Here is an 18,260-nt window from a genome sequence, read left to right on the forward strand (position 1 = left end):
TTTTATCTTTCACAAATGCTTGCGATTATAGAGTTTAGGGCTGAAACTACAATTGGTTTCATTGTTGCTTGATCTGTTGATTATTTTCTCGATTAATCAATTAATTGTTTGGTCCTTTTAAAATGGGGAAAATGTCGATCAGCGTTTCCCACAGCCCAATACAATGTCCTTAAATTCAGAGATACTCGGTTTACTCTCATAGAGGAGTAAAGAAAAAAGGAAATATTCACACTTAAGAAGCTGGAATCTGAGAATTTCGACTTTTTTTACTTGAAGAAATTACTCAAACTGATTAGTCTTAATTATAAAGTTGACGCTTGATTGACAACTAATCATTGCAGCTCTGATAGCGTGTTCTTTCTTTTCTGATCGATCTCTTCTCATTTTTGTTCAGGTTGTTGGTGTTACTGTAATCCCCACCATGGTGCAGAAGTATCAGTCACCCGTGCGGGTGTACAAGCATCCCTTTGAGCTGGTGATGGCGGTAAGTGTCTTTACCTGTACTCGCAGTCAGCCCTGTGGCCACATGAATATTGCAATTTCGTAGATGCAGCGTTATGTAATGCTGGCTGGTGGGCGCTTCAGAGGTCACCCCCAGAAAAAAGGAGTCGTTGAATGAATTACACAGCTTGCATGTGATTGGCTCACAGAACCAAAATGGTGAAGGCAAATGTGTTCCCACATTATTATTCTAATGTTCATGGCAAGTTTGAAGCAGGTGTTTGCTCACTGCACTGTCAATTTTGTTTTAGTGATCTGAAAGACCTGCAGCAACACTACAATGAGAGAGGTGTCTTAAAGACATCTTTCCAGTTGAAATATGAAAAACAAGGACACCAGTGATTATCTGTGTAGATGAAGAGGCTATACTCCCCCGACACACATCGCGCACACAGTTTCTCTTAGGTCATGTGGGCTAGTGAAATAGCACCTAGCTTTCTGTCATCTCAAGGTTTAACACCTGTCCTTTGTTCACTAAGGTGTAAAATTATTGTGTTGTACATCTGCACACTCAGCATCTGAATATACAACATAGCTGTGCTGTTATGTCAAACAGGGGTCCTGCCACAGACTTGGTGATGGTAGACCATTTGCAGTGTAAAAAATTCAGTGCTTTCCTTGAATTGCTTTTAGCAACTGCTTTGCAGCATGTTTTTGTTCCCTTTCAAGCATGAGTGCCAGTGTTGAGTGCAGAGAGAGGGACTGTGGGTTTGCATATCCCTCTCTTTTTTCTTTTTTTTTCAAATGGCCCTCTCAACAGTGTTCTTAGTATGCTTTTGCTGCTTAAAATTTTGTGCTGTAGGACAGTTATGGCAGATTCAGTGGTTAAATGCTCCAGCTACCAGCAAATAGAAAATGCAGATTGAGTCCCTGTAGTGTATTGTCTCTTCCTACCGTAGTTTAATGCTGACACTGGGCGTGTGGAAGAATATGAGAGAATAGATTATCCGTTTGTTTCCACACTTGTGTTTAAGTGAGATCTAGTATTTTAAAATACAGTCTAAAAGAAAAGGATAACAGGCTACGGTGTATGATGCTATACTAATCACACAGTGGACGGATAATTTACTCAGCAATGTTTTGACCTCAGCTGCTGTTTGTGGTGTGAGAGCACGCCTGCAGAGTCCTGAACTGATTATGCAACCCATGATTTCAGCCTAACCGTCTAACTAGTCAAAAGATTTCACCAATGTGTGGCTGCTCCTGAATTATTCATTTAAATGACCTCTGATCGTCTGTAGATTAGTTAGGAAATACTTCCTTTTAGCAGCCTGTCATGTCATTAGCGTGGCACGGTTCAGACAGGTGCTGCTTTCTTTAAATGGAAATCAGCTTTCTACACCGACAAGAAATAGGATGCAGTAAGACTAAATCTGCTTAGCACAGACTGGATTGAGCACTGGGCGAACAGCTGACTATAAATAGAAGGCTGGTACCTACACACCTGGGTTTACACATGCAGCTGAAGAGGGGGAAACGGTGATAATAACAAAGCTGACTTGCACGATTTGTAAGCTGGAGATGACCTACCTCCCAGGCTTTTTGTGGATGAAACAGGCCTACTTTTGGAAAACTAATGGAGTTGCCCTTTGTGTTTTTTTATTAAATAGGTCAGCAATGGATAAGGTGTATGTTAAAAGTTGGATAGAAAAGACAATGTTTGCTTTGCGATGTATAATATAATGGTTAAGACACAAGCAATGTGGTCGGACTTTGTTGTGAATAAAGAATCAAATGTACATTTCAGTCAGTTTGAAACTGAGTTTGGTGCATTTGGATTATTCTCCTTACTTGTGACTTTTCTCTGCAGTGAGTATTTTTGCAGACACTGCAGAGCAGACTTAATGGTGCGTCACAACACTTGCTGGCTCTTTTTATTGAAAACCCAGTGAAATCTCAACCCTCTCACTTCCTCTATAGCAGGCCTGTCACCATTGCAGCATAGAAGTGTAACAACATCCTGTATTTGTGGGAAACCACCAGTAAGCATTGACATAGTCAGTGTACTGTTTATGTACTGTGTTAACAAGAATGAGCTGCTTAATGTCAAGAGTGCTTTTACTTTTGGTGTGTATGAGGCATACATATAGTTCAGTCAGGCCTAAGTATCATGCAGATAATAATACACATTACTTGATTGGGCAATATAACTCAGTTCAACCCTGTTATTCCTCTGTCAGAGGCTTCTGAAAATTTGCCAGTAATGGCTTCTCCCTTTCGTCTGTTGGGGGATTATATTTGACATTTAGCTTTGAGGAATTTGGTGTTCTCTCCTCTTGACTGTGTTGTTTGGATACTGTCAGTGCTTTGAAATCCCATTTACTCTCCTGAGAATGAAAACCAAGGCTCTACATTCCTCTGTTTATGTCTTTGAATGCATTCTCTTAGTCTAAATGAAATCCAGCCTCTCTTTACTCGGTCTTGAGGAACCACGCGGCCCACTGACAGGTGCTATTAAAGTATTTCAACCTCTGGCTAACACTGCCGTGGCTTGAATGTACCGTTGCATAAGTCATGCTTGGATCTCAGATGCCCCTCAGCTGTTTTTGTTCTGCAGTTGTTATTGTACCCTTCTTTGAACACTGTATTCCCAGTATTCCCGCTGTTGACAGCTTTTGGCACATTTGACAGTCTTCTTTAAACCTAACAGTTAATGGTTTTACAGTCTGTGTTTTTAACTGCAACAATTATGACATACTTTATCTTAATACAATTGATTGATCTAAAATTGAATTTAAAGACAATCAAGTGTACTGTAATATGGACATTAATAAAGCAAGATAATCCATTTAAAAAACTTGGGCGTCATTGGGTGCGGTTACTGAACTTGTTTACAGTTGACTAGTGGCTATTGGAAAGTGCTTTGAGAATGCAAGAGTGATAAAAGGCGTACAACAACAAAAAGTAAACATGACAGGACTAGACATGACACTTAATTAAAGCTTCTGCTGAAATGTTCCACTAAGTGATTTATTGCAGGAACGCCTGATGTTGAGGATTGCATGTCAAGAGGCCAACGCCTGAAAGTACTGACTAAATTAGAATGGTGCCAGAGTAAAATGCACATCATAGCATCTTCAGTATGTACCCTAATAGGAAATTCTGAACTTCCTTTGTAGATAACGTTAACTCGGTCAACAGCAGTCTCATCCTTCCGAGAGCTGTGCCAGTCGATAGCTGTGTACCAACAACAGCTTATTGGGTTTGTACGAGCAGCCCCAAAAGCACCCAAATACACTTGTGTTCTTGTATTGACCTTTACTAAAGTTGGCTTGTTTGTTTTTTTTTGTGGAGTATCACTGAAGTAAGGAAGTACAGCAGCAGCCACGGTCCCATGAGTCTGCTGCTGCATCTCAATAACAGGAAATGTAGTCGATGCAGTTACTGCTATTATCGCAGCAGTCCAGTCTCAGAGCCTCTAGTCTATCCTCGGGGAGTCACATAGGAATGTCAAAAGCACAACACAATACCCCTCTCGCTGTTGTTTCAGGCCTGAAGGGACAGTTGCTTCTGGAACACATCCACACATGAAGAATGACTTCAGTAGCCGCAACAGGAATAAAAAATTGGCTGGCCCTGGAATAGGAAAAAATTGCTAACTTGATGCCGTCTGTTACACTTGAACATAAAAGACAATAACTATCCCTAAAGTTCCTAAACTCCCAGATTAGTACGCATGCTGCAGAGAGGGGGTATTAAGTGAGTCAAAGCCTATCGAAGCCTAACCTGCTCCATGGAAACGTATGGGACTGTAGCTAATCCACAAGGACAAAGCGCTTTGGTCCTGCCCCTGTCCCAGTAGAGTTTCTACGGGCGAAGGAACAGGATGTGCCATGGTAGTGTAATTCCTGCTGGACTTGTTGGCACCATCAGCAATAGGGTATGTTTCCTTCTTAGTGACCAAATCCTCTTTATCAGTGGCATTAATGTTAACAAATCATATACTTTGGATACTAAATGTTTTCATGGCAACAGACTAAGTCTCAAACACAGATTACATTGTCTTGAAATAGCAATCACAAAAGTGTCATTGGACAAACTTTGTAATGTTGAAAAAAGCATTTGTTTTGAACTGCCACAAAAAGAGAGGCCAAAAGAAGAGAATGAAAGGGTAAGGCAGAGTGACCCAGACTGCAGCAGCCACTTATTAGGCTTAGCTCTGTCTACCAACACAGTAGCCTCTGGGAAACAACTGTGCGACTTCAGAGTGTCTGGATTTCAAAGTTTCCCTTTTTGTGGGGCCCACACATAGTTTCCCTAAGGTGAAAGCAACAGTTAACATAGGGCACTACAAACACCTCCTTCACAGGTGGACTGAGGCATGTTCTCTCTATAACAAGTTGCTCATTAATGAGGCCCTCAGTGTATTACTGAAAATGTTTGTGTCTCATAATCCAGGGTTCCATGAGCTACTCTGTGTCACAGTTCATGTATGAGGTGTTTAGGCAGGTGAAAGAAACAAGACCAACAGTGGAATTCCGTTTTTAACAGAAACCTTGACCAGCTGTTGTTAATATGTCTTAGGCCGCTGCTCTGACCTGCATTTTAGCATGCTTTCTGTAATTATCTAGTCTCTCAAAAACTGGTTCATGCAACATTCTCTGTCAGCAAGCCACATGAGAGTAGCATTCATGCTGGATCATGGCTGATTACAGGAAATGTTTAAAAATTAATTTTGAGCTTCCATCATGCAAAATAGGTGTGAATGCTGGATGTTGTATAGCTGATGCTAAACTGTATTGCTGGCTTTAAGTTTAATAATACCAATGGTGTATAAAAGATGTGGAATATTTTAAAAGTTTGGTAAAAAATCTCACTCTAGCATTGCTTGAATAATGGGTGGGAGCAAAGTGGCATTGCTAGCTTACTATGTTTGAAGAAGCAGCTGTAGGAGTATGAATAATGGCTGGGAGCTGAACTACTTTGAGCTCCTCATGACTCCTATAACTGACTACAGTATATGTGGATCATCCCTAGCATGTTTTTCTATGTGTCGGATTGTGTTGATTGTTTTGTGCCTGTTTACTGCCAAGCCAGTGTTTCTAAACTTGGCTCATCCTGCTGTCCCCCTTCTTTCTGTCTAGTCTGGCTAAGCGCAGAGTGGCCTTGCCAGGGTGACATCCTGTCCCACCATGTCCTGACCCACTTACAGCCAGGTCTGGTTAAGGCTTTTGCAGCCCAATTCTCTGGCACAGAAGCATCCCGGGTGTTATTCTATTGTTTTAATCCGTCTGTGAGCTACTTCCTTGTCTGTCGCTCGTATTCTCCTAATGGTCTCAATTCTAGAACCGCATACTCATACAAGCATAGATTCACCGTCATGTCAGCCTTGCCTGAACAGAGAAATGGGGTCATCTTAACAATTCACACCATCCTTATTAGCATGGCAGCAGGGCCCCCTGCAAAAGAGAGCACAGACAAATAGAATGAAACCTGATGACACTTTATTCATACTAGTTATTCAGACAGAGCTCCACAGGGGATATTTGATATCAACAAGGATATTTAGTATTCCTGTTCCTGTGAAACGTTTGCTGATTTAGCTGTTTATGTACCATTTTCTCCTTGGTAGTTTTTCTCAGCATTGCACCTGTCTCTTCTGATTCAGAGAATTTCCATCCACTCTTCTGAATGAATCTGTCAGAGCTTTGCCTGCAGTGTGTAATTCACTTACTCAGCTAGATGCTGTGTGCCAAAATCAGGGAAGAGTTATGGCCTGCCTTGGGGAGAGGAGCTTATCGTCCGGCGTGCTGCTTCAAATGGCATTAATAAAGGACTGTACCGCCCTCACCACGTGACTCTGAGAGCCTATAAAAAATTGTGGAGCTGATTTCATTCACTGATCACCAGGACACTCATTCACCCTCTTTCCTGCTGCAAGGTCGAGATGCTGCCCGAACAGCTCCCCACCCCCACACTGCTTCACCCTGCTAGACACAGATGAATGAGTACGCACATTCTCTTACACAATGACCCTTTACTGTATTTTACACTGAATTATGCTTCAGTGTGGCAATGGATAGTGACTCATATCAATGCGACAGCTCTGTGACGTTAACAGGATGTATACAGTATACTATGACATTCTTTGCCTGTGTGCCTGCTGCTGTGTTTTTCTGATAATGTGGCGGTTTTAATGTTTATCCAAAAAGAGTGTTGTCACACAAATAGAGCGGAAAGGTAACACTACCTTTCATGAGACAGGACTAATCTGAAATCATATGACAGTGTGTAAACCCTCATACAGACTTAGTAGCCTTCCCTATTACATTTCTTTTCCCTTCAGTTATGTATACATTCTCACCACACATCCCATACTCACACGGAGAAATCTGTTAATTTCTAAAGAGCAGTGATCAAAAATCAACAGTTATGCAGCCCTCCTCTCTCCCCTCGTTTGAATCTATGTTTACGGCTATTATCTCAATCTTACTATGAAAAGATGCTCAAGAATCTTGAGCAGCATTTCCCAAAACCAAAAAGAGTTTCATCACAACTAATAAAATGATTCTTAACAGTGGGGGTAGAACAGGCAGTTATTATGCTCTGCCAGCACTTCTCTTTCCCTTACTGTAAAGACGGATAATAATAATGCTACAGTTTCCTGTTCCCCGTTGCTTGTGAGGAATTCTCGTAGACTTGTATGCAGTGGTTTGATCCAGTGAGAGTGATGATTAGGGCTGCACACTTATGGACACAGTTTATCATCTTGAATGTCTGAAGAGATAATGTGTTCACATCATTTTTACATATATAACATTACAGATGTTGTCTTCACTTTTGTTCTTTTATTTCTATTGTTTGTTCTCTAAATGTCAGTCACATTTGTTAGTGATAGTTGCTGAAACCGAAACCTTAATAGATTTGATAAGAGACTGGAAAAGGTTGTGTATTCAATAAGCAGATTCCATACTGCATTCAGATTTGATTAAATCAAAATGAATCCCACTGAAAAGTGTCCTCAGGCATTGAAATGTGTCCTTGGACATTGCTCCATTTCATCATTTGGAAGCATCAATTTCTCAGCAGGTCTTGTATGTTTTTTAATGAGCTAACTTTTAATGAGCTGCTTACTTTGACAGAATTATGTGTCAGTAAGCATTTCACCAGCAAAAATGCATACAGTTCAGCATTTCTTGTTTTTACTGTGATGACTTTTTGATAGCCGACAGATGGTCGTCCTGCTGCTTTCTATTCCCTGGTGCGTACATATATCCAGTCATGCATGCATAACCTACAGTGCTACAGTTTAGCATATTGCGTGGCCCACCAAATATTTGGGCCGTTGAATTTATATAAGGTCTGTGTACTTGGAAGAATTTCCCCCTCCTCTTTCCAAGTTGGTAGTTCCAGGCAGCTCTGCCATTACAATGCACACTGTAGTAGTGAGATCACTGGACGGAGAGAAGTGGGTGATATGGCATGCAGTGACCAAAGGCTCTATTGTTGCATCTGTTCAATCAGGAGCTTGTTCTTTCTCCTACTACACATCCAGTTTACACCTACGCTCAGATGCTGACCTGGTGGGTGGAGAAAATATTCATCATGCCTGTTTATAGGTAGTGCTTTGATTACTGTTGATTTGCCATGACGTACCTTTTACATCACAGTCACTTTCATTTTCATTTCTCTCCTTAGATGCAGCTGCTCAAAACATTTAAGTCTGTTTCCATAGAACAAATACTTGTTAAGCACTGTACAAATAACTAGGTTTTAGTGCTATAAAAACACTGGAGGCTGGGTCCATGGCCCCTATCATGTTGCAGTGCAGTGTGTTGAACTGGTTGGTCCAGCTATGGAGAATAGGGACAAGGCTGCGCACACATTACAGGATGTTTTCCCAGGAGTGGTTTCACCTCTTTTAAGCTCACATGGACGGCTTCCTATTCAAATGCTTTGTCTATACACATTGAGTCAGAAAGTGACATGAGTTGCAGTGAAACCAGTCTTGTTAAAAAGCTTAATGGACCAATCTGAGGTCCTACTGAGCTAGCCAAAGCTATGGCAAGGATATGAACACAGCTGTAAATGTTGATGCTAAAGTGAGGGTCAGTTTTTCACTATTAAGTATTGAAATATTAAAAAATGCTTTGGGTGACAATGACCTACTAGTTAATGTTTTCATGTAAAGCCTGTGAATTGCACAGAATTTGGTTTTGTTCTTTATATGAATTCCATTCAGACATATGTTGAAAAATGACTAGGGGTTGGGAGCAGAATGTTTTAGTGAAATCATTTTCTCATGATACTTGTCTGTATTTATTATTTAAATACCTAATTTCCTTGGGCTGTTGTACCGAAATGGCCCAGTCTTTTAAATGAAACTTTAAAATGTTTTTCCTGACAACACGGCATGTTAAAACGTAATGAGGTTTCTTAAAAGGCACAGTTAAGTGCACAAGTAAAAAACGTAAATTACAGTCAAAACAAATAGTTTTGATTTTGGCACTGGATAACTGTGACGTTTCTGGAGAAGCTGTATTAACTGTACTGTATTAATAAAGTAATTGAAATGTCAGGAAAGGAAAGGAAATGAAATCCAATCCTATAGCTGGACTGGAAAAAAAAGGTGAGACGTTATCCTTCTTCCTGATCATTGCTCATACCCTGATAAATCAGAATAACCTGTCTTCTCTACATATTCTGATGTATAATATATCTTAAGTAATCACGTAACACCATTGGGTTTTTTTGTTTTGTCTTTCACACTTCCCTGTGTATCCGAGTTAGTTAGAAGAAACCCAGAATTTTCAAGCTGCCTGTTCAGTGACTTCCCTCCTCCTCTCCCCCCCATCCTCGTCAATGACCTAGTTTGGAGTTTATAGCTTTGCTCTCTGAAATGAAAACCAGGAGGAATTTTCCTCTCCATATGCCATTCTCTATACCTCACACTCTATAACCTGTTCACCTGATATTATGTGAACAAATACCAGCAAGGTCTTGTGCGTAAGGACCATTATTTACAGAAGCGGGTGGTGTATGTGAGACAACTTGTCATGAAAGAATGTGTTATCTGTCATTTGCCCGCACTTAATCCTGCAGGTGCCCAGTGACAGCCAGGAGTGGATCACTTGTATGCAGGCCTGATGGTCTCTGTTCTTGTGACCCTGAGTGTCCACCAAATAGCATCCTGACATCCTCTTTGCAAGCAACATTGAGTATGTCAAATTTATTTTTTGGACACGCACTGCGGACAATGCCCAACGAAAATATAAATATTTGATTGGGCTGGTGTCTGATCTAAACCTTTGTAATGACGTTCCCAACAGGTCAGCGGCCTGGATTGCCTGAGGTGGTTGGTGGGAGCCCATAATGATTTTTTCAACAAACATTGGCTTAATGACGTCACACCCCTGCCAGCAGCACTCACTCAATGCCCGGTTTGTTTGCATCTGACGTCAAGGGTGTTGTGTATTTGTGATGTAATAAGCGTTTGGGCATTTCAGAGAAAAATCAGAGAACAGCATCAGAGAAATCCTAAAGTGTGGCAGCACTCCCAGTGTTGTTGGTTGTCTGCTGAACCATCCTCCATCCAGGACATGGTCAAACATACACCCCAGCCTGTCCTCTACGCTTTACCACTGCCATTCAGCTTGCTCACTATGAGGAACACTCATAAACTGCTCAAAAGAACCATGACACTTTGCAGTCCTGGCTTCACAATGTTCACAGCAGAAACTCGACAAATCTTCCGTCGCCAAACTGAAAAGTCACCTGTTCAAACTGTACCTTGGCCCATCAAAAAAATGAAAGAAAAATCTCCCTTTTCCTCCCTCTATCTGTTATTACCCCTGCCAAGGAGGTTATGTTTCACCTGTGTCGGTCTGTCTGTCTGTTTGTTGGTTGGTAGGTTTTACACAAAAACGATGGACTACAAAAAAAACCCTGAAGCTTTCCATGAAACCCTTTGGATGGAGGATAGGTCTTGGCTCAGAATAGACCTAATTAACTTTAAGCATGGATCCAAATAAAGGGATGGTTCCAGGATTTTTTTCTCACTTTCTTTACCATTGCAATTTAGCATTGTATGTTGTTTTTCAACATTTTCGTTAATTTCTCAAGGAATACTGTATGGATTTTGATGGGGAGAAGATACATATTTTGGTGGCTGGTATCTATGAGTGAGCACGATATGACGCAGATTTTAGATCTGGTGAGCATAAATTATAGTTTAGCAGTTATGGGTTGTTTAAAATTTACGAATTATATTAGGCTATCGAGTTTGTTATTGAATAGGTCTAGATTGAATTAAAAGGGACTGTCGAGTTATGCTCTCTACTGTTATTCTAGTTGTATTACAGTACTATATAGTATTCTAGTTGCAAAATGTTCTGAATTTAGCACTTAAAGCAATGTATGCACCTAATGCACCTTTTGTAAGTTACTTTGGATAAAAGCAGCAGTTAAATGCATGGCTGTATGAATGTTGTCTGACAGTGGGCCTCATTTATCAGCAAGACTGCATGTGTGAGATACAAATGGCATAGTTTGCTCATTAAAATGATTGAACCTACTAAATAGAATGCTTTCTTATAAAATTAATTACTCTCCTTCTTGTGAATGAGTACTTTGGAGATGCAGCTGTATCGACTTTCTTTTGTTTGGCGGTATGTTTGGTCTTCATCTCTAAGCTGTCCTCATCAAGTATCTTAATCTTGAAAGTGCTCCTGACCAAAATGTTCCTATTTTCCCGGGCGCCAGAAAAGTCAGCTGATAAAAATAGCAGAGGTTGACCTCTGGGCGGCTGCTGTCTCTATTACACAACCTTTTTCATAAGCTCCAGAGATGTGACACTGCTGCTGAGGAAGTTGGAAGTGTTCTGCGGTCAGAGTGTTGGTCCTAGGAGACCTACAGGACAAGGATTTTCATCTTACCCATAAGAGATTGACCTGCATCTCACTTTAAGGATTGACTAGATAAGAAAAGGGCATTATCTAAGCTGCAACACACCCAACGAGCTGCAGTCTGACAGTAACAGGAGAACAGTCCTTCTCACAAATACTGAGAAGCCTTGTGGTAGTGGTTTTTGGTTGCGTAACTGAACTCCATGCGACAGCCGTTTGAAACCCGATGTACCAGATAATTTATTATCAAGTACGTTCATGTTTCTGGAACTTGAGGCTCCCTCTACTTCCTTGTACATGGATAGAAACATTGCATCAAATTTTTCATGCATATACAGTTTACAATAAATGTAGAGTTACAAATAAATTCTGCTCTTGCATGCCTATGCTGTAAATGTCAGTTCATTTATCTTGTAGGCCCGTATTTATTGTGACTGTCTTGTGTTGTGGCTATCAATATGACCCAGCAGCATTGTTACCAGCAAGTGTTCCCGCACACTTATTGTAGTTGGCTAATAATGTGCTACATATCCTACAGTAGATGTAAATATATAATTTTGCTCTCAGCCTGTACAAGTGAAACCAGGTCAACCATTCAAATGCTTAGTGCAAACTCATTCTTGCTCCTACCAATAACTGGTAATTACCTGCTTCTCATGGTGGATATTGATAAATAGAAAATAACCGATAATTTCACATTTTTGTATTTTAGAAAGAAGTTCATAACCTGTAGATGATACACACCTGGGGGTAGAAAGGCTGAGATATCGAGAGCAAGGATGACAGATTTAATATTCCGTAGCTCTATTAAGATGTGTTGTTAAAACACGTAGACTTTTTCCCTCTTTTCAGAACCCTCGTGAAACTGGTATTGCATGCAGCACTTGGGTTTCTTCTCCTTCTTCTTCCTCTCTGTGTTTATTGGCAGATAGCAAACCAACTGTAAAGGTACATACTGCCATTGACTGTGTCAGAGTGTGTAGATGCTGACCTTGTTAAGTCCACAAAAGCAATTTGGCTTCATATTATTATTGATATTAATCAGCTAAAATTTCACTAATACAATAAATACCCAATAATATCAATTTCCCAATTTCAGGCTGATAAATTATCTTCCCAATTGTATATCGTACATCTCCTGTAAGACATTTTTTAATGATTTTTGCATAAATGTAAAAAAAAGTAGCATTATTTTATATCTTCAGCTAATGGCAATTGTCACATTTTGTCCATTTATTTGGCTGGTCAATTAAACATCGAACAATTGTGAAAAATGCTCAATGGAGTTTCCCAGACCCAGAGATGTTCTCTTTACAGTGATATAAAACAGAAAAGCAGCACATCCACAAAGGCGCTGGAATTAGATAATTAGGAATTCCTTTTTGAAAAATGTCCAAAACACTTCTCATGTACTTAATTTGTTGAAGGTTAAGTTGAGGTATTACTCAAACCTAAAAAAAGCATTGGTATGTCCTAGAGAGCTTTTTTTCCTGTATTTGTTTGGATCATGCTTGCAACTATATTTAAGTTTCTTTATTTATGCCGTAAGTTCAAGCCAGATAATGGCTGGGCTGCCTGCCAGCGCTCTTGTTTTCTTGCCCGGTAGTACGTTCCACACGTATACATGCACCATGCAGCCCTTTGTACTAGTCTTAAAATGTATTATGAATCCCCTTGGAACTCCTGGGTTTCCTGAAGCTACCTCCCTGAGCCAGACACATCTTGTTTTCCATACCCATGCCCTTAGTCACATTCCCTGTTGCCCGAATGGGAAAATGTTTTCAGTGTATGCAGGAAGGGATTACATAACCATGTATTGTTTTTTACAATTTCTCTCATGCGCCCCATGGAAAGCACATTAAATCCCCAGCCAAATTCCAGAAACCGTTAGTCATGGCTTGGCCAATTGAGGTGTGTCCGTCCAAATGTATCACCATGGTGACTGGAGGATACATGCACAGTTGTTCCAGCTGCCCAACGAAAAAGGTTTTGTTATTTGTTCTCTGTGTTAGCGTGATAAAGCCTTTCAGGATGAATATGTACCGTGGTGGAGTTAGGTTACCATGTCTGTTTGGGTTGATGTGTCATCAATGCCTGCTCCTCATGCCACCGACCACAGGGCAGGTCCGTGTTTGCTTTTAAACTGCTGCTTTGGATGCTTACTCAGAAATTACGTCAAATCTGGTGTGGATGTCCATAAAGTTAATAAAGCAACACATTTCTCAGGTACACAGCTCATTGTTGTTAGCTTTTTGTTAAGCACACACCCGGCAATGTTGAATCCATTATCTGTGGTTGAATTCAACCGATTAATCACCAGGTTTTAGGGCTTCACTCCATCCCCCAAGTCATCTGCGCCTAGTCTTTCTGTGATACTCTTTCAGTAAATACAGTGTCAACACTGTTTGCAACATTAGATTGTAGGTCAATATAGACTCAAGTAATTACCTGGATAAGTTAAATGACCTGAATATTGACACTGTTGTATTTGCATTTATCTGTGTATTTTGGGTCATGTCTGCAGAACACTTAATAACATGACGTGTGACTGGTTTTATAGAGAGCGTCAAAGAAGATGGCTGTAGACTAGATCCTGTTAAAGATGAGCTGACACATCCTAGGTGGACTGTAGTGTCAAGGTTTGTTGACTAAAACAAGGTCAAATGAAAACTGTGCAACAGATGCTTTCAAAAGTCAAAGTCAATCAAGCAATCGGAGGGCCAAAAAATGAACAAGGCACCTGTTGACGCCTGTTGTCCAGACCAATTTCATAGTTGTTAGTTTGATTCAGAGAATTTTTGGACATCAATTAATAGTACATTTTTAACAACCAAGTCAGTCAAATGATCAGATGCGTGACCAGATTGGGTCACTATGTATCTCGAGAAACCAACTGCATGCCCTTCCCTTGTTGAGCAATAACCTGGTATCCTGACCTTCCTGTTTCCTGTTTTTAACACTGAAACAGTGGGGGCTATCGGTGCACAAGAGGCCGCTTAAAGTTGTACCTTTTGTTTGATTTAGTTTGTTATTCATGAAGCAGAGCAAGGCTCTGATGGAGGCGTTTTGTTCCTCTTTATGGTTTACTGTTTCATGTGAAGTGAACCCTATGTTTTCGTACAGTATGTAAGCCCATTGTTTGAATGAAAAGTGGTGGTGTTTTTCACTGTACATGGCATTTGAGGTTGAGTTTGTTGTTGACCTGTGGTTGTTTTTAATGGTTGAAACTGATGTTTACAGTCAGTGCTGTTGTGCTGACGGCAGTACAAAGCCTGCGCCCAGTGTTCCAGAGCATCGGGGCAGAAAAACAGAGCTCAGCATTCGCTCAGTCAGTGGACAGTGGGCAGCTGAGTAGCCCTGGCAGCGGTATGCCAGGAGCTGCTGAACCCTACTGACTGCCTACTCTGACAGAGGACAAAGGCTGCTGTTCCACATGCAAAACAGTCTCAACCTACTCTTGTGTTTGTTTCTTTATGTGTAAACATGAAAATGTTTTATTGTCAGACCAATTGATACAAGTGGTTCTTGATAGTCAAATATTCAGCTTTCCGTTGTGCTTTGTTGAATTTTAAGCTCTATCTTAGGTTTGTGTATGTGTAACATTGATTTCTGTTTGGGGTTTTTTTCGCACAAGCTCCAAGACACATGGGTTGTCCTCTGCTCCTTAGAACACAGCTCTTTTATCAGTGAGGCTCAGCTGACACCAACTCAGCCGACCCCAAAAGTCTTGTGAGCAGCACTCACTCGTTCAGTTGATCTCTCACAATCTGTCCCTGCTCTCATCTTTCAGGCACTGTTATTTTCAGCAATACTGTTTAATTCCAGTCTTTGTCCCCCTTGATGATGGAAGTTTTGCAACTGATGTGATCGTACCGTCACATTGCCCACATCTTGGTAGTTTCTCTCGTCTTTCTTGATGTCTTTTCTTCCCTGCTTCTTTGTAAAATCTCCATCATTCACTCATAGATAAAAACATTGATTCATACAAGATGTTAAAAATGAGGAAATATGCGGTTGGTTTTCGCAGCTGGGAGACATGACATAACCGCCTCAGACCAGCTCAGTGTTATGACTAACTTTGGCTGTGTCTCCAGTACACGCTATCAAGAACATCACTCAGTTTAATCTTGGCTGTTGACTGTCTGGTGTAGTGTTTTAGATGTACCAGTTCTGCAAGCACAGCAATCAGATCCAAGATGGAGGAATGGAATGGCAGCGATAAAGAAGAGGAAGAAATGGGTGCTGCTGCTGACATTATGCCAGCCGAAGCCTTGTTGCATAACAGCTGGCTGGCCTCTGTACAAGAGCTGAGGTTGTCAATGTTATGCAAAATTTTAAGAACACATAATTGCGAGACAGGAGTGTTGCACCTGGGCTCAGCACCGCTTATTGTCTATCCAGCCCTTTTCTGTGTAAAGGAATTAAGAGGTGCATTTGTTGAGTCAGGGCCATTTTTGCTGTGGCTTAGCTCAAGAGAAGTTTGGAACGGTGCAAAGTTGAAGGAGCTTTTGTTTTGCCTCTTACTTGTTTGCTGCAGAGAGCTATTCTCTGCCCACCTATTCAGATTCTTCAGTCCTTCTAAGCTCAATACTTGCATACTTTAGGAGTCTGTGAACTTTTTCTAATGAATTTTATGTGAGCTGGCATTACAAAACCCGTTGTTGCTGTGTGGTATTTTTAGGCTGTATTTATCCTGAGCCTTTCAGTAATGCCTATTGAATTAAACATCAGCATTGCCTTTTATAAATAAAATCTTAACCAAATGCAGAATACCATGTTTAGGAGGCAGTTTTAAACTTTACCCCCTGCTGAAACACCTTGTTTTTGAATTAGAAAATGTGTTGTTGTAATACCAAAATGGAACATGAGCAGCCATATAAGGTTTCTTTTTTCTTTTAACCCTTAAATTTAACCAGCCCAGCGAGAGTTTGTTTTTTTTAATTTGGTGAGCTGCTGTGACGCTATGTAGAAAAGAATGATAAAGCATCAAGTTACTTGACTAATACACTGTAGACCACATACAGTAACAACCCTTCTTATAAGGTTTTTTTTTTTTTTTTTTTAAAGCTTTGTTGTCAGATATTTATTCCCTCTGCACAGCATGGAGAGAGATGACACTGCACTTACTGAAACCTCTGTCTTTCTTCTACTGCATTTGCTAGAATGAAACTTGAAACCTAAAAGATATCTCCCGAGATTGAAAACCACTTTTTCAGCTGATGATTCTGATAAGTCTCCTTTCCTCTTTTCAGGCCTATGAGCGCCGGTTCCCCACCTGTCACCTCATCCCCATGTTTGTGGCGAGTGACGTGGTGGATGAGGAAAACAGCGAGGACGGTTCTACCCAAAAGATTGAGCGCCGCTGTGCCTTGGATGTTGACGCCCCGCGCCTGCTCAAAAGGGTATGATGCATTTGTATGTGTTACATTTTAGCTCTAGGTACATACAGTAGTTTTTTAAAATGCAACCTTAAGTTTAATTTTGGTGTCTCATGTCAATTTAGTATCTTGTAACTGTGTGTGTGTGTGTGTGTGTGTGTTACAGATTGCGGGTGTGGACTACGTCTACTTCATCCAGAAAAACACGCTGAACCGAAATGAGAGGACACTTCACATCGAGTCCCATAATGAGACCTTCTCCAACAGGGTCATCATCCATGAGACCTGCTGCTATTCGGTCAGTAGCATTCACACCCTTGTTTCCTTTAGTGCAGGTTGTGTCCAAAATCTGCTTACAACACACAAGTCTGTATATTTGTATTACAGATGGCCCCAAAGAGAAAATCAAACCCTGACCATGGCAGTTTTCATGACATAGTCAGCCCATTGCATTATACAGAACCACACATCTATATGTATATATACAGAACCACACGTATATTTTCGCAGACAAATGAGCAAACATGCTCGCATTCTGAAAAGCAGTTGTTCAGCTGCTGAATGGCCAGCAGCACACCCATGTTAATGTTTGTGCCTTCTCTAATCTCCTCCCTGCTTCCCTGCAGAGAAAGCCATGTTATGACTAGCACTGAGTATGTTGCTCGCTGTATCAGCCCATCTCTGTCTGAATCATTCAGTACCCCTTAATTTCTGCCAAACCACGCTAAAATGCAGATCTGAAATCAGCATGTCTTTGCTTTTCTCCTGACCCCGCTGTGCGTTGCATGCTTAACTCTAACTTCAGATCTGCGTATTCATGAATGGATGTGCTCTGAGTTAATGAGGTCAAGCACATCGTATTAGCCTCCAACCAACTAGAGTGCTAATTTTAGGTCCAATGCCGCATAGAGGTTCTTATTGTGTGCTTTAGCGCACTGTGCTAATGGTAACCAGAATGGACAGCTCAATTAGACAGAGCTAATGGACCTGGCTAAAGCTGAAATATTTTGGTAGCCAAGGGTAATAAAGCTACCAGCACAGTGCCTTCAGAATTCATTTAACTCTTGACTTCTTTGTTAATTTAATGATGTAGTTGCCCGAATCAAAATGGGTTCAAATTATTTGGGATGTCAAATTATATGGCCCTGATCCCGAGCAGACTCCTTTAATATCTGGTATCTGCCGATTCTGAGGTCGATCCTATTACTGAAATAATACATGTAGCATACGAAATCTGACGCACCGTATTTCTGACCAGCTTCTTGGTCCAAATACTGAAGGTTCTGATTCAAAACTATGACGCTGAAGAGCTTAAATTATTGATATATGAATAAAGGTTGAATTTACTGAATTGCAGCTCCTGAATTAAAGTGACTTCAAGCTACCTGCTAGAGAGACCTACCATTCTGTTCGACTTGTTGGGACTACAAAAACACTCACTCATGGTTATACAGTGCAAGCTATAAATGAGCAGCTGCCACCTGAATGTTTTGGATTTTGATCAGCTTTATTTTCGCCGATACAATCCATCAATAAA

The 18,260-nt window shown here is 40.7% G+C and overlaps 1 protein-coding gene across 2 annotated transcripts in view; it reads left to right on the plus strand.

Annotated features, from left to right (window-relative positions):
- Positions 1-18,260, plus strand: part of LOC311272474 (SEC14-like protein 1) — a 32,666-nt gene that overhangs the window by 2,009 nt on the left and 12,397 nt on the right. For both annotated transcript variants that reach the window (XM_084378912.1, XM_084378913.1), the window contains exons 2-4: positions 395-484; positions 16,598-16,747; positions 16,890-17,021. In XM_084378912.1, coding sequence (XP_084235038.1) covers positions 422-484; positions 16,598-16,747; positions 16,890-17,021 — 345 coding nt within the window. In that variant the 5' untranslated portion in view covers positions 395-421. The remainder of the gene's footprint in view (positions 1-394; positions 485-16,597; positions 16,748-16,889; positions 17,022-18,260) is intronic.

The sequence above is a fragment of the Pagrus pagrus genome, assembly GCF_965226575.1.
Source record: "Pagrus pagrus genome assembly, chromosome: 2".
In the NCBI taxonomy this organism is placed as follows: domain Eukaryota; kingdom Metazoa; phylum Chordata; class Actinopteri; order Spariformes; family Sparidae; genus Pagrus; species Pagrus pagrus.